This window comes from Nycticebus coucang, chromosome 14, assembly GCF_027406575.1.
Source record: "Nycticebus coucang isolate mNycCou1 chromosome 14, mNycCou1.pri, whole genome shotgun sequence".
NCBI classification, from domain to species: Eukaryota; Metazoa; Chordata; class Mammalia; order Primates; family Lorisidae; genus Nycticebus; species Nycticebus coucang.
The window spans coordinates 3570466-3593123 of NC_069793.1; the positions used below are offsets into that span (position 1 = coordinate 3570466).

The following is a 22658-nucleotide window of genomic DNA, read 5'->3' on the forward strand; positions in this document are numbered from 1 at the left end:
ATCCCAGTCCCTCTCTCGTCCTCTCCTGCCTTCATAGAAACTAAGGAAACTCCTAACGCCACAAGAGCAATTTGCCTTCCTGTCCGCCTGGTAAACTTCTGTGTAAACTTCCTCTCCCTACGTAAACTTCTGTGACGACTTCTCCCTTGCTTTCTAGTCCTGGAACTCAGGATCTTCTATCTCTGACTCCTTTTAGGCAGCTGACACACAGGAGTTTGGGATCAAACTGCACAAAGCATTTCATGAGATTACCCAGCACCCATTTCTTTACCACTGCTCATGTGAGGTGAAGCAGGTAAGTGTAAAGCAATAATTAAGTTGGTAGAAATCTTCCAATTCAGGGTGGGTAGGTGCCAGTGTTTTAGACTGTACGATCTGAGGCTAGCCTTTCAGCAAGGAAGCCTGTGGGTCAGAAAACTTTAGAGAATGTAGTATTAGACAGAGGTAGAGGGCATGGTTAAACATCACTTGAATTCCGTTTTGTCACTCTGGTTGTTGGCATTATTGTGGAAGTTACTTAACCTTTCTAAGCCTCAGTTTCTTTATCAGTAAAATAGGTTAGGCATAGTAGCTCAAACCTGTAATTCTAGCACTTTAGGAGGCCAAGATAGGAAGATTGCCTAAGGCCAGGAGTTGGAGACCAGCCTGGGCAACATAGCAAGACCCCATCAGTAAAAAAAACTTTTAGGGTGGAACCTGTGGCTCAAAGGGATAGAGCGCTGGCCCCATATGCCGGAAGTGGTGAGTTCAAACCCAGCCCTGGCCAAAAACTGCAAAAAAAAAAAAAAAAAAAAAAAAAAAAATCTGGGGCAGCGCCTGTGGCTCAGTGAGTAGGGCGCCGGCCCCATATGCCGAGGGTGGCAGGTTCAAACCCAGCCCCGGCCAAACTGCAACAAAAAAATAGCCGGGCGTTGTGGCGGGCGCCTGTAGTCCCAGCTGCTCGGGAGGCTGAGGCAAGAGAATCACATAAGCCCAGGAGTTAGAGGTTGCTGTGAGCCATGTAACGCCACGGCACTCTACCAAGGGCGGTACAGTGAGACTCTGTCTCTACAAAAAAAAAGAAAAAAAAAATCTTTTTTTAAACCATCTTGGCATAGTGGCATGCACTTGTAGTCCCAGTTACATGGGAGGCTGAGACAGGAGGATCATTTGAGCTCAGAAATTTGAGGTTGCAATGAGCCATGTTTGGGCTATTGCACTTCAGCCTCGGCAACAGAGAAAGTACCTATCTTTTTTTTTTTGAAACAGAGTCTCACTTTGTCACCCTCAGTAGAGTGCTATGGCATCACAGCTCATAGCAACCTCAAACTCTTGGGTTTAAGCGATTCTCTTGCCTCAGCCTCCTGAGTAGCTGGGTCCACAGGCGCCCACCACAATGTCTGGCTATTTTTTTGTTGCAATTTGGCCGGGACTGGGTTTGAACCCACCACCCTCAGTATATGGGGCTGGCGCCCTACTCACTGTGCCACAGGTGCCCCCATAAATCGAATACAATTCTAATTGAATGAGCTAGAAAAATGGAACCTCCGTAAAATCCAGATTGCACTTGACTATCATTTTATTAATATAAGAGTTTTCTTTTAAGTGAAGCTAATACATTGATTGCCCCCATAAAAAGTTATTATAACTGTATTTTATGTATTAGGAAGCAAAAGGAAAGATTGAACATAATAAATAGAAATGTGGAAAGTATATAAAAAGACCCGGCATAGCTGGGTACCATAGTACATACCTGTAGTCCTAGCTGCTTAGGAGGCTGAAGTGGGAGAATCACTTGAACCCAGGAGTTCTAAAAACAGCATGGGCAACTGTAGTGAGACTATTTCTTTAAAAAAAAACCACCAAAACAAACTTTTTTTTTGGAGACAGAGTCTCACTATGTCACCCTCAGTACAGTGCTGTGGCATCACAGCTCACAGCAACCTCAAACTCTTGTGCTTAAGCGATTCTTTTGCCTCAGCCTCCCAAGTAGCTGGAACTACAGGCCCTCTACAACGCCTGGCTATTTTTTTGTTGTAGTTGTCGTTGTTTAGCTGGCCTGGGCCAGGTTTGAACCTGCCAGCCTTGGTGCATGTGGCTGGTGCCTTAACCACTATACTATGGGCACTAAGCCCAAAACAAACTTTTAGAGCTGAAAACTATGTCTAAAGTGCAACTTACACTGATTAGTAATAATGGCATACTGAACACTTAGGAAAAATTACAGCAATGCACACTATCCTAAATGAAACACAGATATTTATAAAAATATCTTTAAAAACAAAGATGAGGCCAGGTATGATGGTTCATGCTTATAATCCCAGCACTTGGGGAGGCCAAGACAGGAGGATCAGTGGAGGCCAGGAGTTTAAGACCAGCCTGAGCAACACAGTGAGAACATATCTCTATAAAAATAAGAAAAGAGGGCAATGTCTGTGGCTCAAAGGAGTAAGGCGCCAGCCCCATGTGCTGGAGGTGGCGGTTCAAACCCAGCCCTGGCCAAAAACTGCAAAAAATAAAAAAATAAAAATAAATAAGAAAAGAAAAATTAACTGGGGGTGGTGGCACACATCAGCCCACCTCCAGCTACTTGGGATGCTGAGGCAGGAAGATTGCTTGAGTTTGAAGCTACAGCGAGCTATGATTATGCCACTGTACTTAAGCCTGGGCAATAGAAGAAAACTTGCCCTCAAACAAACAAACCCCCCAAAAAACCCAGCCTGAGCAGGAGCAAGACCCCATTTCTATTAAAAATAGATAAACTAGCTGGGCATTGTGGTAGACACCAGTAGTCTCCGCTACTTGGGAGACTGAGGCAAGAGGGTCACTGAAACCCAGGAGTTTAAGGTTGCTGTAAGCTACCATTACTCCACGGCATTCTGCCCAGGGCATAGAGTAAGACTCTGTCTCAGAAAAAAAGAAAACAAACAAACAAAAACGGTGGGTGCTCACGCCTGTAGTCCTAGCACTGTGGGGGGCCAAGGTGGGTGGATTGCTTGAGCTCATGAGTTTGAGACCAACCTGAGCAAAAGCAAGACCTTGTCTCTACTAAAAATAGAAAAAACTAAGGCAAGAGGATTGTTTGAGCCCAAGAATTGGAGGTTGCTGTGAGCTATGATGCCACGGCACTCTACCTAGGGCAACAGCTTGAGACTCTATCTCAAAAAAAAAAAAAAACAAAAAACCCCAAAACCCAACAACAATTGATAGGACAAGTAGACAGAAAATCAGTAAGTTTATATAAGTCTTAAACAATGCTACCAAGGAATTTGACCTAACTGGCGTTTATAAAGACAGTCTGTACAACCACAGAAGAGTATGTAATACATTTTTTCAAAGTACACAAGGAACTTTTAGCAAGATAGACCATATTATAAGCCATTAAGTATCTCAATAAATTTAAAAGGATCCAAGTCATACAATGTACTTTTTTAGTCATAACAGAATTATTAAAGTAAAATCAATAACAGATACTATAGAAAATTCCAAAATATTTGGAAACTAAATGACACACTTTTAATAACCCATTTATTAAAAGACAAAAATCAAAACGGAAATTAGACAGATTTTAACTTTAATGGAAATGCAAATTATTAAAATTTGTGGGATGTAGCTAATATAGTACTGAGAGGAGAAAATGCCTATGATGGGAAAGAAAAAGGTCTCAAATCAAAAACATCACCTTCCAACTTAAACTGGAATGAGAAGAGCAAATTAAACACAATTAAACAGAAGAAATGAAAAAATAAAGATCAGAGTGGAAACCTGTAAACAGAAAAACAATGGAGAAAATCAATGAAACTAAGAGGTGGTTCACTGAGAACATTAATACAATTGATAAAAAGATAAGGATTACAAAAGTTCACTCAAAAAGAAATACTTCTATGTACCTGATAGCTCTATATCTATTAAATAAATTGAAGTTTTAGTTAAAAACCTCACCACAGGGCAGTGCCTGTGTCTCAGTGGGTAGGATGCCGGCCCCATATACCCAGGGTGGCAGGTTTGAACCCAGGCCTGGCCAAACTGCAACAAAAATATAGCTGGGCGTTGTGGCGGGTGCCTGTAGTCCCAGCTACTCAGGAGGCTGAGGCAAGAGAATCGCCTAAGCCCAAGAGTTGGAGGTTGCTGTGAGCTGTGAACCCACGACACTCAACGGAGGGTGACAAAGTGAGATTCTATCTCTAAGAAAAAAAAACAAACCTCACCGCAGTATTCAGAATATAGAAAAGACTCTCAAAACTCATTAATAAGAAAACAACCCAATTTTTTAAATAGGCCAAGGATTCGAACATATACTTCACAAAAGAAAATACAAAAACAGGCTTGGAACCTGTAGCAGAGTGGTTACCGCACCAGCCACATGCACTGAGGCCGGCGGGTTCAAACAACAATGACAACTGCAACAACAAAAAAATAGCCAGGCATTTTGGCAGAAGCCTGTAGTCCTAGCTATTTGGAGGCTGAGGCAAGAAAATCACTTAAGCCCAAGAGTTTGAGATTGCTGTGAGCTGTGATGCTACAGCACTCTATGGAGGACAACATAGTGAGACTCTGTCTCAAAAAAAAAAAAAAGAAGAAGAAGAAAAGAAAATACAAAAACAGCAAGTAAACATACAGGAAAGATGCTCAACATCATTAATTGTTACGAAAATTTAAATAAAAAACTCAAAGAGATACTGTTCCACATCTAGTTGGAATAAAAAACTAACCATACCAAGTGGTTTTGTTTTCTTGACAGAGTCTTGCTCTGTCACCCTGTGTAGAGTGTCGTGGTGTCATAGCTTACTGCAGCCTCAAACTCTTGGGCTCAAGAGATCTTCTTACATCAGCCTCCCCAGTAGCTGAGACTACAGGCATGCAATCATCACATCTGGCTAAGGTTTCTTTGGTTTATTTTGTTTTATTTTTTATTTTTTAGTAGAGACAGTGTCTTGCTCTTGCTCAGGCTGGTCTCCAGCTCCTGAGCTCAAGCATCCACCCGTCTCAGCCTCCCAGAGTGCCAGGATTATAGGCGTGAGCCACTGCACCTGAGTGTTAAAAAGTTAAATACACACCTATCATATGACCTAGCTTTTACACTCCTGGGTATTTATTTACCGAAGAGAAAAGAAAGTATACGTCCACACAAAGACTTGTACACTAATGTGCATGGCACCTTTATTTGTTATAGCCCCAAACTGGAAACAACCCAGTGTCAACAGGTAAACTACCACAAATTGTAGTATATCCATATACTGGAACACTGCTCAGCAATAAAAGGATTGGACCACAGGTACATATGGTGCGGGGGCGACTCTCTGAGTACTGACCTGAAAGAGAAAATCCAGAAATAAATACAGGAGTACAGCCTGTTTGGTTGCATTTATATAAAATTCTATAAAATGCTAGCTAATCCATAGTTATAGGTCAGTGGTTACTTGAGGATGGGAGGGGAGAGTAAGAAGGAATGATTATAAAGGCAGCAGGAAACTTTTGAGGTGTTGGTTATGTTCATTAACTTGACTGTGGTGATGGTATGTGTGCAAAATTTGACAATTGTGCATTATGTAATATAGATGCAGTTTACTGCATGTCAGTTGTACCTTAGTAAAGTTTTTACACACTGTTTCTGAGAGAATGACTAGCAGGGCCTCAGGCACTTCCTCTGCTGCCCTCCCCTTCCACCTGCTGTTTGCCTGATTGGAGGGGAAGGCCCCCAGACCCCAGGAATCCAGGCGTCTCATGGCTTTGCCTGTCCTCCTCTTTGGTGTAGCTGGAGAGGCAGAGAGCAGCAGTAAGCCCATATAAATACCCATTCACCACACCTGTTTTCAAGCTGTACATTCCTTCCAGGAAACACCTTCTAGGGATGCGTCTGCAGTTCCTTCAGCTAGTTCACCACAAATGCTCTGGCCACTTTCCCTCCAAATTGGAGAGCTGCTGCCTATACCTTGAACAAATAAAGCTAAAACCTATTCTATAGTTTCCTAGGAATTCTGTAAGAAATTACTATAAACTTGATGGCTTAAAAACAACCAAAACGTATTCTTTCGCAGTTCTGGAGGCAGAAGTCCAAATCATAGCATTAGCAGGGCCATGCTTCCCCTGGAGGCTCTATCTTCACATAGCCTTTCCCCCCTTTCTTGTCAAATCTCCCTCTACCTTTCTTTTATAAGGACACCTGTCATTGGATTTAGGGCCTACCCTAATTCCAGGATGATCTCATCTTGAGATCCTTAATTATACCTACAGATACTCTCTTCCCAAATAAGCTCACATTCGTAGGTTATGGGGCTTAGGACCTGTACATATTTGGGGTGGGGGGCTAAATTCAGTTCACTACAGCTACCCATGTGTTCAGCTTTCTAGGGATAGGTTCAGGGTAAGGCATGTGCCATTATCACAGGAACTGGGATGCACGGACAGAGAGACTCCTCAGCATCTAGGATTGTTTCAGCCTATGAAGTCCTTTTGCCTAAGGCTCTCTGATACCAAATCATTTCTCATAAAGAAATGATCTGACCTCTTTTACCCTACTCTTGCTATAGCAACGGCTCACAGCCTTAGGGCCATTCATAGCCCAATTAACCTGGCAGATGGCTACTGAACTTATGGTCTTACCAGTCTGTAGTCATAGGTCTTGGAAGGAAGGAGCATTTAATAAATACCTAATCTGTGCCAAGATTTCCACTTCAGTCTCCACAATGATATTATGAGTTGGGTTTCAATTTTCTCATTTTACAGTTGAGGAAATTGGGTACAGAACTTTCATAATTTTCCCAGAGCCACATAGCCAGTAAGTGCAAGGCTAGGATTTGTTCCAAGATCTCCTTGCTCTGAAGCCCACTAACATTGCTATCATATAGGACTTTGTTATTATAGTTGTATAGGACTGGGTCCCAAACCCAGGGAAATGAGTGGTCCAGGGTAGTAGAACCCGTGCTCTTTCCACCCAAGATCATGTTTCCCTCTGGTAATGGCCGTTTAGTGATAAATAACTTGTTAGAGGCACAAGAGTGGCACCCAGTGGCTCCAGCTAAAACTACAAGATCAAGGATGACAGGTCAAATTCTTTTAGCTCTGGAATATTCCCTCAGTTTGCATTTCTAAATAGGAAAGATAATCACTGACCTCTTGGATAAAGAGAATAAAACCATCTATGGCCATTATATAGTTTGAGAAATGGAAGAATGAAAGAATGTGTATTTAGAGTTTTATAGAATTTATTCAGGGATGGTTGTGTAGTAGATTTTCTTTTTTTAAGAGGCAGGGTCTGTGTACTCTGTTGCCCATGCAGGAATGCAGTGGAATGATCCAGCTCACAGCTGCATCCTTAAGCTCCTGGACTTAGACAGTCCTCTCAAATTAGCCTCTAATAGCTGGGACTATGGATGTATACCACCATGCTTGGCTAATTATGGTAGAGATTGAGTCTCAGTGTGTTGCTCAGGCTGGTCTCAAACCCCTGGCCTCAAGTGATCCTCCTACCTCAGTCTCCCAAAGTGCTGGGATCATAGGCATGAGCCCTGGGCCTGGCCTGTTTATTGTTAATTTAAGAGATGAGGTCTTGCTGTGTTGCCCAGGCTAGAGTGCAGTGGCTATTTGCAAGTGCAGTCATAGTGCACCACAGCCTCAAGTGATCCTCCTGCCTCAGCCTCCTGGGTAGCTGGCATTATACACGTGACAACCCACCATGCCCAGCTAGAAGCAGAGATTGTAAGTCTTGGTGTTGGAACAGAGACAGTGGGACAGGAAGGAGTGGGTAAGATAGTACTCCAGGGCTTAAGTGTCACAGATGTGCGTAGGGACTGAGAACTTAAACCCAGAATGAGCAGGAACAGTAACAAGGAGGTAGTTTTCTAAGGAAAGGCATTGTTTCCCAGGGAGTAAGCCAGGATTAAATGTCCATAGAGTGGTAAATCCAAGGAGGTGTATCCCGAAGTTAGGGCTGTCTCACCTGCAGGAGCAGATGGTGAATGATATTCAGGGCTCCCATATCTCACTGTGGGGAGTTCTCTGGTAAGACTAATATCAAGATATGAGAAAGGTTTATCTATTACATGAGATTTTCCAAGAGAAAGTATATAAGCAATTGTTTTCTCTCAAAAAAAGAAAAAAAGGTTTTTGTTTTGAGACAGAGTGCTGTGGCGTCATAGCTCACAGCAACCTCAAACTCTTGGGCTTAAGTGATTCTCTTGTCTTAGCCTCCCAAGTAGCTGGGACTACAGGTGCCTGCCACAATGCCTAGCTATTTTTAGAGAAAGGTTCTCACTCTGGCTCAGGCTGGTCTTGAACCCGTAAGCTTGGGCAACCCACCTCAGCCTCCCTGAGTACAGGAAAAAAGGTTTGGAAAATTTCCAAATACTGTTCCTTCTTCACAACTTTAGGGCCGCCTTTGCCCCTTTTATGTTCATTGGAATATAACTACCTCAGAAATTAAAGTGTGTTTTGATAAAGGTGATGGAGTATCAATTGTTTAAGCTAGAATTCACATGCCACCAAATTTACCACTTTAAAGTCTCCACTTCAGTGGTTTTAAGTATATTCCTTGTGTTGTACAGCCATCACCACCAAGTCCCAAAACACCATAAGCAGTGCCTGTCAGCAGTTAGCTCCAGCCCCTGGTCACCACTGACCTACTTTCCATCCCTATGGATTTGCTTGTTCTGGATGTTCCATATAAATGGAACCATACAAGATGTGGCCTTCCTGTTGGTCCTTTTGCTTAGCATGATTCCAAGATTCATCTGTGTTGTAGCACATAACAGTACTTCATTCATTGTATGGCGGATACTCATTTTATTAATCCATTCATTGGAACAGCCTCAAGCGATCACTTGAGTTTTTTTCTGCTTTTTGGCTGTTAAAAACAATGGTGCTGTGAAATTTTTTTTTTTTTTTTGTAGAGACAGAGTCTCACTTTATCGCCCTCAGTAGAGTGCATGGTGTCACAGCTCACAGCAACCTCCAACTCCTTGGCTTAGGTGATTCTCTTGCCTCAGCCTTCCAAGTAGCTGGGACTACAGGCACCTACCACAACATCCAGCTATTTATTTGTTTGCAGTTTGGCCAGGGCCGGGTTTGAACCCAACACCCTCAGTATATGGGGCCGGCACCCTACCCATTTAGCCACAGGTACCACCCTGTGAATTTTTTTTTAATTTTGAGACAGAGTCTCACTTTGTTGCCCTCAGTAGAGTGCTATGGTGTTAGATAGCACAACAGCCGGCTATTTTTAGAGGTGGGGTCTTGCTGTGGCTCAGGCTGGTCTTGAACCTGTGAGCTCAGGCAATCCACCCCCCTCAGCCTCCCAGAGTGCTAGGATTACAGGCATGAGCCATCTCGCCTGGCCGGTGCTGTGAATTTTTGTGTGGATATAATACATTTGTAATTCTCTTGGGTATGTATCTAAGAGTGAAATTGCTAAGTCATAATGGTAACACCATGTTTTTAACTTTTTGAGTACATTTCCAGTAGCTACACCATTTTACCTTCCCACCAGCACTGTATGATGGTTCCAATTTTTCCACATCCCCATCAACAGTTGTTGCTATTTTTATTGTCATCCTAGTGGGTATGAAGTACTATTTCAAAAGTGGCTCTGGCAGGGCAAGGTGGCTCATGCCTATGATTCTAGCACTCTGGGAGGCCAGGTGGATTGCTTGAGCTCACAAGTTCAAGACCGGCCTGAGCAAAAGTGAGACCCCATCTCTACTGAAATATAGAAAAATTGAGGCAAGAGGATCACTTGAGACCCAGCTGGAGGTTATTGTGAGTTATGATGCCATGGCATTCTACCCTGTTTCCCCGAAAATAAGACCTACTTACAGGAAAGGTAAGACGTCCCCTGAAAATAAGACCTAGCGCATCTTTGGGAGCACACCTTAAAATAAGACAGTCTTATTTCAGGGAAACAGGGTACCTAGGGCCACAGCTTGAGACTGTCTCAAAAAAAAAAAAAAAAAAAAAGTGCTCTGATATACATTTCCCTAATGAAAATTGATCTTGTTGTGTGCTTACTGGCCATTTGTGTATCTTCTTTAGAGAAATGCCTATTCAAATACTTTGTTCATTTTTTAATTGGCTTGTTATTGTTAAGTTGTAAAAGTTCTTTATGCTGGATAAAATTATCTTCACAGATATAATTTGCAAATATTTTCTCCCATTCTCATAGGTTGATTTTTCGCTTTTGTCAGTATCCTTTGCAGCACAAGTTTTTAATTTTAATGAAGGGGATATCTGTTTTTGCATATATGTTTTATTGAAAAGACAAACAAGGGGCTGGAAGGATGGGGTTCTAGTCTTATTAACCATTTCTGTTTAAATTGACCAACTAGTATGGCAGGGCTCTGAAAGGATACAGATGACTACAGAGTGAGCTGCAGGAGGCTCCACAGAGGGAAGCCTGGCAGTTCGAGGCTCAGAAGGGATGCATGAGCCAGGACAAAGTTAAGAGGGAGTTCCTGGTGAGGGAGGACAACCCCGAGTGGTCAGTGAAGCCACCAGGCACACTCCAGATTGGCTAGAAGCTCATTCATGCATCTGCAAAACTAACTAAAGACTTCTCATTTTTTTAGCAGACCCCAGAGAAAAAGGATTCAGCCCAGAGCACTGAGGATGCATATGAGGAAAGCAACCTGGCACCCCATGCTGGTGAGGTTTTAGCTCTTTTCTTTCTTTTTTCTTTTCTTTTTTAAGACAGTCTCACTCTTTTGCCCTGGGTAGAGTACAGTGGCATCATCATAGCTCACAGCAACTTCAAACTCTCTTAGGCTCAAGTGATCCTCCTGCCTCAGCTTCCCAAGTAGCTGGGACTACAGGAGTCCACCACAACACCTGGCTGAGTTTTTCTATTTTTGGTAGAAATAGAGTCTCGCTCTTGCTCAGATTGGTCTCCAACTCCTGAGCTCAAGCAATCCACCTGCCTTGGCCTCCCAGAATGCTAGATTATAGACATGAGCCACTGTGCCTGGCAGAGGTTTTAGGTTTTCAGGTGAGCCCTACTAAAGCTAGGAAAGTAAAAAAACATGACATCAAGCTTTCGACGGACTCTACTACACTTCTTACCATGGCAAAATTCTTCTGCAGTTTGGCTGGCTCTTGCTGCTACTATGGGTCTTCGGGGGCAGCAGTGGGTATTCCTTTCCCAAACATGGTATGATATGACTAGAAGTTTCTAATCCAGTTTGTGCAGTTACAGATGGCTAGCTACACTGGATAGGCGGGTGCCTGGGGGCAGTAATAGGCAGATTCTGGGCCATGAATCCAGGAGGTTCCTACATTATCTTCTCTCCATTAATGCTGAGACCACAGCTCCCCATTTTGGTTACGCCTGTTTGGGGCTCTGGAGATTGCTCCCAGGCACAGCACCACCTCCCCCTTCATGTGTTATGGGGAAGCATCAGCGAGTGCGACGTGATGATAATTTCTCTACACGTGCCCCTGCAACATATCAACAGCTCTCAGTGCTGACAGCAGCAGGTGACAGCCGCTCTCGTGGTCAGTCACTCATGAATGCCAGACCCTATTCTGAGCTTTAAAAATGTATTAATGCTCTCAGTTCTCAAAACAGCCCTTTCAGGTACAGGTACTATTACTATTCTCACTTGACAGATGAGGAAATGGAGGCTCAGGATTGTCAACAAACTTACCTAAGGCCACAGCCAGTAGATAATGGAGCCAGAATTCAAACCCAGGCAGCACAGTTCCAGTCTGTCTTTGGAAGAGACCAAATTAGCAGGGATCTCTTCCTACAGATTCTGAGTCCTTTGTTCAAAATAGTGTCTGGGCTTCAGGGAAGTTGGGGCTTGTGACTGAGGCACCTGTTCCTTGTTAGTTCACCCCTCTGTCCAGGCTCACTACTGCACGTTGCACACTGTCTGTGCCTGGGCCTAAGGGGTACTCCTGGAATGTTCTGTCATTAAACCATATTTCAAATGTTGTAGAACTGTTGGTACTAAAAAGAATCCTGCAGTGAAGTCTTGTATAAAGCAAAGAAACTACTTTTTAAAATTTAATTTGGAAATTTAAAAAATTGGAAGTATACCATACCACATATAACTAGTTATTTATGCAGTGAGGAGAGACAAAAGAGTAAGTACCTTCCCTGAGAAGGAAGGAAATTAACGTTTAATTCAGCACCTTCTGTGGACCTGTGGAGATGCTGGGCTCTTCCACAGACCTTATCTCATTTAGTGATTGTAATGGCCTTATGGGTGGGCAGCACTGACCCCCACAAGTGAGAGAGCCCAGGCTCAGAGGTCACACACAGCATGTGGCAGGAGGAGCTGAGGTTCAGCTTGCTGCTTCAGCAGCCCACGCTTTCTCTGCTAGATTAAGGTTCCTGTAGCAGGAACCTTAAATCTAGGGGGAACTGAGGAACAGTGAGCTGTCCTGCCCTACACACCTGCCCTTCTCATTGGCATCTAGCCTGTATCCCATGTGGGCAGCTCTACTGAAGAAAATCACTAAAAGACTGTGTGTCGGGCTGGGTGCAGTGGCTCATGCCAGTAATCCTAGCACACTGAGAGGCTGAAGCAGGTGGATTGCTTGAGCTCCCAAGTTCAAAACCAGCCTGAGCAAAAGCAAGACTGAGGCAAGAGAATCGCTTGAGCCCAAGTTGGAGGTTACTGTGAGCTATGATGCCACAGCACTCTACCCAGGGCAACAGCTTGAGACTTTGTCTCAAAAAAAAAAAAAAAAAAAAAAGACTGTATGTGATGCCCCCACCCACCTGTAGTCCATCTCTGAGGAGCCTATGGTCTGCCAGTCCTTTCCCTTGTCTTTCTGGCCCTGTCATCCCACTGGCTACTTGGCTCTTTTTTTTTATTTTTTGAAACAGAGTCTCACTTTCTTGCCCCTGGTAGAGTGCCATGGTGCCATAGTTCACAGCAACCTCAAACTCTTAGGCTGAAGCGATTCTCTTGCCTCAGCCTCCCAAGTAGCTGGGACTACAGGCACCCGCCACAATGCCTGGCTATTTTTTACAGATAGGGTCTCACTCTCACTCAGGCTGGTCTCAAACTCATGAGCTCAAGCAATCCACCCACCTTGGCCTTCCAGAGTGCTAGGATCACAAGCGTGAGCCATGGTACCCACCCCCTACTTGGTTCTTTTAAACATCTACCCAGGTTGGGCTTGGTGCCTATAGCTCAGCGGCTAGGACATTAGCCACATACACCAAAGCTGGTGGGTTCAAATCCAACCCTGGCCTGCCAAACAACAACAGCTGCAACCAAAAAATAGCCGGGCATTGTGGTGGGCACCTATGATCCCAGCTACTCAGGAGGCCGAGGCAAGAGAATCACTTAGGTCCAAAGAGTTTGAGGTTGCTGTGAGCTGTGACAGTATGGCACTCTACTGAGGGCAACATAGTAAGACTCTGTCTCAAAAAAAAAAAAAATCTACCCAGGTCTCTAAAAATGGTGTGGCAGGCACCTGTAGTCCCAGCTACTTTGTAAGCTGAGGCAAGAGAAATCACTTGAGCCCAAGAATCTGAGGTTGCTGGCGGTGCCCATGGCTCAGTGGGTAGGGCACTGGCCACTGGCTACATATACCAGGGTTGGCAGTTTGAGCCCAGCCCAGGGCCAGCTAAACAACGATAATTGCAACAAAAAAATAGCCGGGTGTTGTGGCAGGCACCTGTAGTCCCTGCTACTAAGGAGGCTGAGGCGGGAGAATCACTTGAGCCCAGGAGTTTGAGGCTGTGAGCTCTGATGCCATGGCACTACCCAGGGTGACAAAGTGAGACTGTCTCAAAAAAAAAAAAAAATCTACCCAGACTCTGCTCCTGACCTAGCCTCCCAATTCACACTTCGACTTCTCAGTAAACTCACCCAACTTGTGCTCCTCTTACTGCAGACACATTTTAGCATGGGGACCCATCCCCTCTGGGCTAAGGGTAGCATTACCCTCTCTGTTTTCTCAGGACCTGCTTGTATCAGTTATCACTTCTGTACCTTCAGCTTTCCTCTGAGTTCTTTTCCCTCAGCAGGTCGTTTTCCATTTCTTCAAAAGAAAATCTCCTATGACCTTGAACTTCCTCCACTTACCCTCAATCCCCTCCATCCTATCTCAGCCAGGGTTTCTCAAAAAGCAAACTGCAGAGCCAGGAGTAGTGGTGCATGCCTGCTGTCCCAGACACTAGGGAGGCTGAGGCAGGAGCCTGAGGCATAAGGACTATATGACCCCAGAAGTTGGAGAATGCAGTGAACTGTGATGGTGCCATTGCACTCCAGCCTGGGTTACAAGAGTGAAACCCATTAAAAAACAACAAAATAAAACCAGCTCAACCTGCACACACCCTGTCTGTCTCCCTTTCTTCTTCTCATTCTCTCCCTAACCCTGCTTTCCCTGTGGCCTCTGAAACTCTCATTAGGGAAGGACTCTTAAATACCAAATTGTGTGTTTATCTTCATTTTGTCTGAACTACTTGCAGAATTTGCTAAAGACCAGGACTCACCTAGTTGCTCCTCTGGCCCTCCCTCCCTACCTGTGGACCACTGCTTCTCAGCTGCAGATTCCCAAATTGGTATGACCAGCCCAGGCCTCTCCTGAGTGCCAGATGGAAACTGATCTGCTCCCTCGGCAGCTCTCTGTGGAGGTCCCTGTTGGTACCTCAGTTTCCTCTCTCCTGATACCCTCCTTCTGCACACACACACCCAGATGGGTGCCTCTTACTTTAGTCTGGCCATGATTAATAGTGCCACTGTCTTATCTGGTTGTTCACATCTGAAATCTTGGATTCTTTGAGGCGGCCTCTCATTCTCATGTTTCACATCCAGTCAGTCACCAAGGCCTGTTAATTTGGTGTGATGGAGACTTCAACTCCTGGTGACGCCTCCATCCCCATTGCCTTCACTTCTCCGGAGCTCTTGAGGTCTTCCTGCCTCCAGTTTGATGGAAGCCACACCTCTGACACAATGATCTTTCTAAAATACAAAATTAACACTATTTTTCTCCAGTGCTTAAAACTTCACACTGGGTTCCCACTTCCTACAGATAAAACTCTTTAGCTTCTCAGCCTTCTCTGACTCTACCAACCCTTTTGGATTCATCTCCTAGGATCCTCCATCTAGCATTTTATGTAGAATGTTGTTTTATGCCTTATGGCTTTGCATAAAGTTTATTTGCGTTAACTTTCAGCATGGACTCTCCTTTGTCCTTCATTATTCAAAACCGAGTTTAGTATCCACTCAGGGAAATCTCTACCTCCAGAGTTTAAGAGCTTCCTTCTCTGTTCTAACCCTGGGGTTTGTACACACATCTGCCTCCCTCCCGGCACTTTTCCCAAGGAAAAGCTCCCCGACCTGCATTCCCAGGACGTGCTCAAGAAGGAGCTACGCTTTGATTTGCACCGTGAGTCACTGTAGAGTAGGAAGGCTGCCTGTGGGCACTGCCCAAAGCAGCGTGAGCAACGGGGGTGGGAGGGTGAGGCCGGCTAGGGCAGGAGGGAGGAGCAGACTCCGGGAAGAATCTGTATAGAGAGCTTGAGCCCCCAAGGGAGGGCTCCGGACGAACCCCGATGCCTCTTTCCAGGCCCAGCTGACCGGGTCAGGGAGGCCTGAAGCCATTCCGCAGCCACTGCCTACTCCGGAATGCCCTAGAGCTGCAGGGCTTTGATCCAGACTGGACGTGCAGCTAGGGATGCGGAGGGAGGAGCCTCCTGGGGCACTTCTCCCAGGTTCCTCCCTTGCCCCCAGGGTCTTTCTAGAATGCAGCGGTGGCAGTAAGATGGAGGGTGCATGTTTTCTCCTAGAGATCTGCCGGCCGGAGGAAAACAAGAGGCTCCAGAGCGGCCGCCTCCGCTGGGTCGTTGAGACGACGCGCGCTCCCCATTCCGCCAGGGCCCCGCGCCGCCCAGAGCCCCCCGCGGCCTCCCTCATCCCTAGCGGAGAAGAGGCCCACGGCAAGGCCCCGGCGCCAAGCAGGGCGAGCCCCGGGAGCCGCCTAGAGGTGACCGGCGCGGGGGGCGCGGCCCGTAGTCCTCACCCCGTGACCGCTCTGCACCCGCAGGACGCTCTGTGGCTGCAGGAGGTCTCCAACCTGTCCGAGTGGCTGAGTCCTAGCCCCGGACCCTGAGCCGAACCCCGTCCCGAGCACCCTCCGACTCAGAGGCCGTGGGCGGCTGCCATGGCCCCCGATTCAATAAAGCTGTTAGGTCCGAGCCGCTGCGTCTCCTGTCGTGCCATGGAGCGGGGCGTGCTGGGGGCGGGGCCGCGCGCCGCCTGACGTCACCTTCCCTAACGCAAGGTGCGTCACTGGTGCGCGCCGCGGGTCCGGGCGTGATGGCGGCGCTGGGCGGGGACGGGCTGCGCCTGCTGTCGGTGTCGCGGCCGGAGCGGCAGCCCGAGTCGGCGGCGCTGGGTGGCCCGGGCTCCGGGCTGTGCTGCTGGGTATCTGTATTCTCCTGCCTCAGCCTCGCCTGCTCCTATGTGGGCAGCCTCTACGTCTGGAAGAGCGAGCTACCCAGGTGCGGGGGCTGTGCGCGCGGCCGGATCCTGCGGCCCGTGAGGCGGGGCTGGGGCGGAGCTCGGGCGAGCCAGGGGCAGGGCCGCATTGACAGGCGGTTGCGCGCCCCCCCCTCCGTAGGGACCACCCCGCCGTCATCAAGCGGCGCTTTACCAGTGTACTTGTGGTGTCCAGTCTCTCGCCTCTCTGCGTGTTGCTCTGGCGGGAACTCACAGGCATCCAGGTGCGAAGGAGGCAGGCAGAGGGTAACGGGAGAGAGCGCGGGGGATTTGGGGTAGGGAGTGAGACTGATGCCTCCTTTCCTGTGGCTCAGCCAGGCACATCCTTGCTCACCCTGATGGGCTTCAGGCTGGAGGGCATTTTCCCAGCAGCACTGCTGCCTCTGCTGCTGACTATGGTGAGTGCTCCCGTTTTGAACTCCTCTGGTCTTTGTTGTTAGCATCATGGCCATCTGTGACCTTTTATCTTGATGTGTCTGGTTTTCAGCTGATGGGACAGGTTGGAATTGCGAGATGGGCCAGGGGCCCTCGGGTATCCTTAGGTTAGAAGTCCTCACTGAGAACAAGAAGCTGAAGTCTTGCAAGGCTGGGCAGGTGCAGTGGATTATAATGAAAGTCTTTTCTTTGATCTCCTGTTCTTTTGCCTCCAGATCCTTTTCCTGGGCCCATTGATGCAGCTCTCTATGGATTGTCCCTGTGACCTAGCAGATGGACTGAAAGTAGTCTTGGGTGAGTCCTTAAAGCTGAGGGGTAAAGTAGGCACAGGTAGTCTGGACAATGGGTTGAAAGGGAATCATTGGGTTCATGGTGCAAAGTACACTTTAGACAAAGTCTAAAACTGTCTAAAGTAAAAACTGTCATCTCTGGGTATGTTTCTTCATTAGTAAAATGGGAACATAGAGCCAAGTGGCTTCTAAGAGTTGGTGCCTGATGTCCAAGGTGGCCCCTGGGGACCCCCAGAATTACTTGATGTGGACCAGAAAGCATTGTCATTTGCTTCCCTAAACCACAACTGGTCTCAGTTAAATTTTGACATATGTTTACTACCAGGTTACCCTTTCTCAGCTACTAATCCCATCGCTTCATTTATTTTAAGACATTGTTTTGTGGCCAGGTGCAGTGGCTCACATCAGTAATTCCAGCAACTCAGGAGGCTGAGGCAGGAGGATCACTTGAGGCCAGGAGAGAGACCCGTCTCTTAAAAAAAAAGTATTTATGTTGGGTCTGGTGAACTGTCCCTTGTGCCCCCCCCCCCACTAAACCCCCTACTCAAGAATATTGATGGCAGAATTTGACCAGGGTAAAATTGTGGGAGAAGGGTCTTTAGGGCCTCTGGGGTTTCATTTTCCTTAGCTAGTCACTCATTGTTTGTCCTGAATTCCCTTTCTAGCACCTCGCTCCTGGGCCCGCTGCCTCACAGACATGCGTTGGCTGCGGAACCAAGTGATCGCGCCCCTGACAGAAGAGCTAGTATTCCGGGCCTGCATGTTGCCCATGTTAGCACCGTGCACAGGCCTGGGCCCTGCTGTGTTCACCTGCCCACTCTTCTTTGGAGTTGGTGAGTCTGGCCAACTTGGTCCTGCTAAGGTGTTCTCAACATAAGAACTGAGAATGGGGCTTGGGGCAAGAGCAGGTGTAGAGGGAAGGTTGAGAGGCATGTGACATGGTCCTCACTTTCCTCCCAGCCCATTTTCACCACATAATTGAGCAGCTGCGTTTTCGCCAGAGCAGTGTAGGGAGCATCTTCTTATCTGCAGGTGAGTCTTGGAGAACTTTTGGGGCAGTCTGGGTTCTGGTGTGTGTGTAGATGTCTCTGACAGACGCTCTGGAGAAAGACTTGGGAAGAGAGGGCTGTGGTATCAGAGGGGCCACTGACCCTGGGAATTGGGGTGCAGAGGACAGCTATAGGTGGTGGAGCAGGCAGCCACTGCCCCAGGGGAAGGGGATGGTCTCTGGCTGACGGGTATGCAGTGCTGGGGCAGGAAGGGTGGACAGGTGTGGTCACTCGTGGCCTCCCGTCTCCAGTGTTCCAGTTCTCCTACACAGCCGTCTTCGGTGCCTACACTGCTTTCCTCTTCATCCGCACAGGTTGGTCCTCAGTTTCTCATGGGTCCCTAGGGGCTCAGGGGCCCACAGGAATGGATGGGAGAATGGGAGTACTGTGTTTATGCTAAGAGTGAGAACTACTATAGTCCTAGAGATAGGCTGAGCGAGGGCCCTCAACCTGGTGAGGTCTTAGAGGTGGGAAGCAGTAGAGATCATGGTGTGTGGGTGGATGGATGGGTGTGGCAGGGTGGGTGCTGATCTCCTGTTTCAGGGAACAAGGGTCACTAGCCCTGCAAGGGTCAGAGGACGAGGTAGTGCTGTTCTGTGAGCTGCTGTCTCCCTCCCCAGGACACCTGATCGGGCCGGTTCTCTGCCACTCCTTCTGCAATTACATGGGCTTCCCCGCTGTATGTGCGGCCCTGGAGCACCCGCAGAGGTGGCCCCTGCTGGCAGGCTATGCCCTGGGTGTGGGGCTCTTCCTGCTTCTGCTCCAGCCCCTCACGGACCCCAAGCTCTACGGCAGTCTTCCCCTTTGTGTACTTTTGGAGCGGGCAGGACACTCAAAGGCTCCTCTGTGCTCCTGACCTATGCTCTTGTGTACACTCCTATGAACTCTCATGGGCCCCCCAACCCCTCCCCATTAAGGGGTACTGAAGGGGAGTTGCTGGCTGGGGTCCCCGAGATCTCAGGAATTTTTGTAGGGGATTGAAGCCAGAGCTAGTTGAATCCCAGGGACCAGAGAAAGGAGCAGATATCAAAGGGTGCAGCCCCTCTCCAAAGGGGGTTGAGGAGCAGCTTTGAGTGAGGGGACAAGGGCCAGGTCCCAGGAGGGACACATGCCCTTCCTTACTTTGGACTGCTGCTTCTCTTAGCTCCTCTGCCCACCTCTGCCTCTGAAGAGCTGCTTGGGGGTGGGGTGGGGGTTATTTATAAAGCCCCTCCCCCACAACTTTCCAGGGTTTTCTCATTGTCTTTTTGCATCAGGACTTTGTATTGGGATATTAAAGAGATTTAACTTGGCTAACACGGCCTTGGCTCTTGGGGCATAAGTCTATTTGGGGTCTTGTGGGAAGACTCCAGGAAGCTCTTAAGATTGTGCCTACCACCTGTCTCAGCTGCCTTGAACATGGACCTCTGCCTGCCATGGGCTTGTAACTTCCTCCTCCTGAGCAGACCCAAGTCCTAGCTGGGGTGGGCTCACCAGTTGTGAACCCCATGGGAGGAACCTCCAGCTTGTGTCCTCTGCAGAGTAGAAGATAGGACCTCGCATTGGGACCTCTAGGTTCATTTTTAGAGATGGGGTTTCACTCTTGCTCAGGTTTGTTCGAACCCATGAGCGCAAGTGATCCACCCGCCTCAGCCTCCCAGAGTGCTAGCATTCATTAAGGCATGAGCCACTTGCCCGGCCTTGTTTCATTTTTAGAACAGTTCTCATTCCACAACTCTGGGCTTTAAAAAAAGAGATTGATTCTTGAAAGTTTTATCTTTTTAGGTCCCATTCCAGACTCAAGGAGGAGGTTGTTCCAAGTCCCCTTTCCTGAGGCTGGTGGTTGACGGTCAGTCACTCCCAGGGTTGCCCCTAGGTTGGCTGTCACTAAGGCGCTTTCACGTGGATCTGAAGGGCAGCATCGCATGCCTGCCTACCTGGAGACCTTTCCTCTTCCCCAGCCCACAGCAGCTGTTGGGGGCAGAGGGGTGAGCACAGACCTATGTTACTGGGATACATTTGAGATCTTACGGTCCAGAGAGGACAAGGTCGGCCCACTGTGACTTGCCACCCCTGACATCAGGCACTGTGCCCGGAGAGCACAGCATGAGCAGGCTCAGTGGGTATGGGGATCTGGGCTCTACTCCCCACTCTGCACAGTCATTCCTCCCCAGCCACTGCTCAGGGGTTGCTGGTGCCTCTGCCTTTTCCTCTGATCACCTCACACTTCACCCTGCCTGTGGGGAGGAGGGCAGTGGTGTAGGCACTGTCCCCTGCTGGAGAGGGAGCTGAGGTTCTGGATTCGCTTGAGGACTGGTTATGGGGAGGGGCAGGGTCACAACCTGGGACTCTGGATCCAGTGCTCCTGACCCCCTAGCACTCTCATGGCCAGGCCTCTGCCATTGCCACGTCACCTTTCCTGAGGGCTTTACCCACTGACCAGAGGGGATACTGTTTGCATTTAGTCCTCAGCTAACTAGAGGTGGGAAGTTGGCCCTTGGTCTTTATTTTTGACAGGTCTCTGTCACCCAGGGCCCTGAGTTTTAGAAAGCTAAACAGTGTGGCTGGGAAGCAAGTCTTAACAGCCTAGGCTTTAGCCCTTTTTGCCCTTTCATAACTATGGAGTCCTGGACAAATTCATGTGACCTGATTTCAGGGGAAGGTGGATAAAGGCTTATTCTGACCTCCGAGCAAGCCCAGGAATGGGCAGTCCTGTGTGTGCACTCAATGGGCCCCAATGGGCACCTTTGCTACCCTCTGAAGTGGAAGCTATAACCCACCCCCCACCCATGTGGGGTCTGAGAGGCAGCCCTGCCCTGGTTGCTGCCCTTGGGGCAGCACTGGGGAGGGAGTGGCACAGGAACCTGCCTGGAAGGAAGGGGAAAGCCAGTTTTATTAAGCAAGTGTTCCCAGACTGGGGACTTAGAGCTCTACTCCCCCTCCAGAAGGCAGAACCCCTACAACTCCCCCAGACCTCAGGGCCACCTGCTATTGTCTCCAAGGAGGAGGAGAGGACTATTATTTGGCAAGAGATGAATATGACAGCAACTGTCCACCTGTAGGGAATGGACAGATGGCTGAAGGGAATGGGCCACTGTAGGCAGTTTCTCTCCATCCAGCTGAGGATGGCCTCCAGAGTCAGGCCCTCCTGCCCTCAGGCACTGGCTGTCCTGGGCCTGCCCTGGCAGCACAGCTTCTGTTGAAGGCTTGGGGTGAGGGTGGCCAGGCTGCCAGTCTGGGGCAAGATCACTCAATCTCCAGGATGAGGTCATCACCTTCCAGTGTCATGTCTTTGGTCACATGGACCTTGCGGACAGTTCCCTCCATGGGTGAGGTCACCACAGTCTCCATCTTCATGGCACTGAGCACACATAGGGGCTGGCCCTTGGTCACCTTGGCTCCTGCCGCCACCTTGATGTCTATCACCTTCCCAGGCATGGGTGCCCCAATCTGGCCCTTCACGTCCTTCAGGGCTTTGGGGTGGAAGTGCATCTCCTGCAGACAGGCAGAGCAGGCATGAGACACAGACCAGCCCAGCCCTAATACCTGGCTGACCCTGGAGGAGGCGCACCTTCATGGCCTGGGTGTCCTTGACCAGGATGGACCGCAGCTGCCCATTGAGCTCAAAGAAGACCTGCCTCTGGCCAGCCCGGTTTAGGTCGCTCACAGCCAGGGCCTTGATGTGAAGTGTTTTGCCCCGCTCCAGCTCCACCTGGAGGAAGGGTGTGGAGGCACAGAGCTGGGGTCAGATGTGGAGAGAATAGGCCTCTGATCCTGGCCACAGGGCAGTTCCCCACACTGCATTCTGGTCCTTATCTTGTGAAGGCCTAACTCCTGGTCTTAAAGGTCCTCTCCCCTCCCAAAGCTTGCAAGGCTGGAGAAGAGCCAAGCCAAACTCTGGCACTCTGGGGCAAGGGTGCTGGGGAGGAGTGTGGACAAGCACCAGAGCCACTGACCTCAAATTCCTCTGCAATCTTGGGTCCCTGCAGGAAGAGGCGGGTATTGAGGCTATCCAGGGGTCCAAAAGTAGCAGTGAAGTCCTTGAAGTGGGCAAAGACGTCAGGGTACATGGCTGCCGAGAGCACATCCTCTGGGGTCACCTCCTCCCCGTGCCGGTCTATCAGCTCCTTCTCCAGCGCCTGCAGATCAAGGGGTGGGAGGGAGGCTCCGGGCCGCCCTTCCACTCTCGGCAAGTCCTTTAGCACCTGGGAGCAAAGCAAAAGATCAGGCCTGATTGCTGTACTCAGACCCCACCTCCTATTGTGCTGGGCCTTTCTTACCTTGGAGCGCAGGGGCTCAGGAAACCCCCCGTGGGGGACTCCGATGTAGCCCTGCAGGAACTCCACCACAGACCGAGGGAAGGACAGCTCCTCTGCCTGAGCTTCGGCCTCTGCCCGGCTTAGCCCATTCTGCACCATAAACTGAGCCAGGTCCCCCACAATCTTGGAGGAGGGTGTCACCTGAGGAAAAGAAGC

General features: G+C 48.6%; 3 protein-coding genes across 8 annotated transcripts in view; 2 read left to right on the forward strand and 1 right to left on the reverse strand.

Annotated features, from left to right (window-relative positions):
- The window catches only part of C14H11orf80 (chromosome 14 C11orf80 homolog), a 76133-nt gene extending 60079 nt beyond the window's left edge, over positions 1-16054 (forward strand). Inside the window, exons 12-14 of the mRNA XM_053561122.1 lie at positions 197-295; positions 10539-10614; positions 15719-16054. Of these exons, the coding sequence (XP_053417097.1) occupies positions 197-295; positions 10539-10614; positions 15719-16041 (498 nt within the window). The 3' untranslated portion in view covers positions 16042-16054. The remainder of the gene's footprint in view (positions 1-196; positions 296-10538; positions 10615-15718) is intronic.
- Positions 16055-16168: 114 nt separating this feature from the next.
- On the forward strand, positions 16169-19496 carry RCE1 (Ras converting CAAX endopeptidase 1). Of its 3 annotated transcripts, XM_053561111.1 has the most exons (8): positions 16169-16432; positions 16552-16654; positions 16745-16828; positions 17081-17159; positions 17821-17988; positions 18116-18187; positions 18456-18518; positions 18825-19496. In XM_053561111.1, exons 1-8 carry the CDS (start codon positions 16248-16250, stop codon positions 19058-19060), a joined length of 990 nt encoding a protein of 329 aa, XP_053417086.1. In that variant the 5' UTR covers positions 16169-16247; the 3' UTR covers positions 19061-19496. The 3 variants fall into 3 exon arrangements, with proteins under 3 accessions (XP_053417086.1, XP_053417087.1, XP_053417088.1); XM_053561112.1 differs by lacking the exon at positions 18456-18518; XM_053561113.1 differs by lacking the exon at positions 16552-16654 and having other exon boundaries at positions 16321-16432.
- Positions 19497-21058: 1562 nt separating this feature from the next.
- PC (pyruvate carboxylase) overlaps positions 21059-22658 on the reverse strand; it is a 116228-nt gene continuing 114628 nt past the window's right edge. For all 4 annotated transcript variants that reach the window (XM_053561100.1, XM_053561101.1, XM_053561098.1 and 1 more), the window contains 4 exons: positions 22464-22643; positions 22140-22388; positions 21755-21895; positions 21059-21678 (listed from right to left, as the gene is read on the reverse strand). In XM_053561100.1, coding sequence (XP_053417075.1) covers positions 21430-21678; positions 21755-21895; positions 22140-22388; positions 22464-22643 — 819 coding nt within the window. In that variant the 3' untranslated portion in view covers positions 21059-21429. The remainder of the gene's footprint in view (positions 21679-21754; positions 21896-22139; positions 22389-22463; positions 22644-22658) is intronic.

What these genes read in the sequence shown, in the direction of transcription:
- RCE1 (XM_053561111.1), top strand. Translation starts at nt 16,248, where the DNA reads ATGGCGGCGCTGGGCGGGGACGGGCTGCGCCTGCTGTCGGTGTCGCGG. An exon ending in CCCACTCTTCTTTGGAGTTG is followed by an intron (nt 17,989 to 18,115) that starts GTGAGTCTGGCC and finishes CTTTCCTCCCAG; the next exon opens with CCCATTTTCACCACATAATT. An exon ending in TTTCCTCTTCATCCGCACAG is followed by an intron (nt 18,519 to 18,824) that starts GTTGGTCCTCAG and finishes CTCCCTCCCCAG; the next exon opens with GACACCTGATCGGGCCGGTT.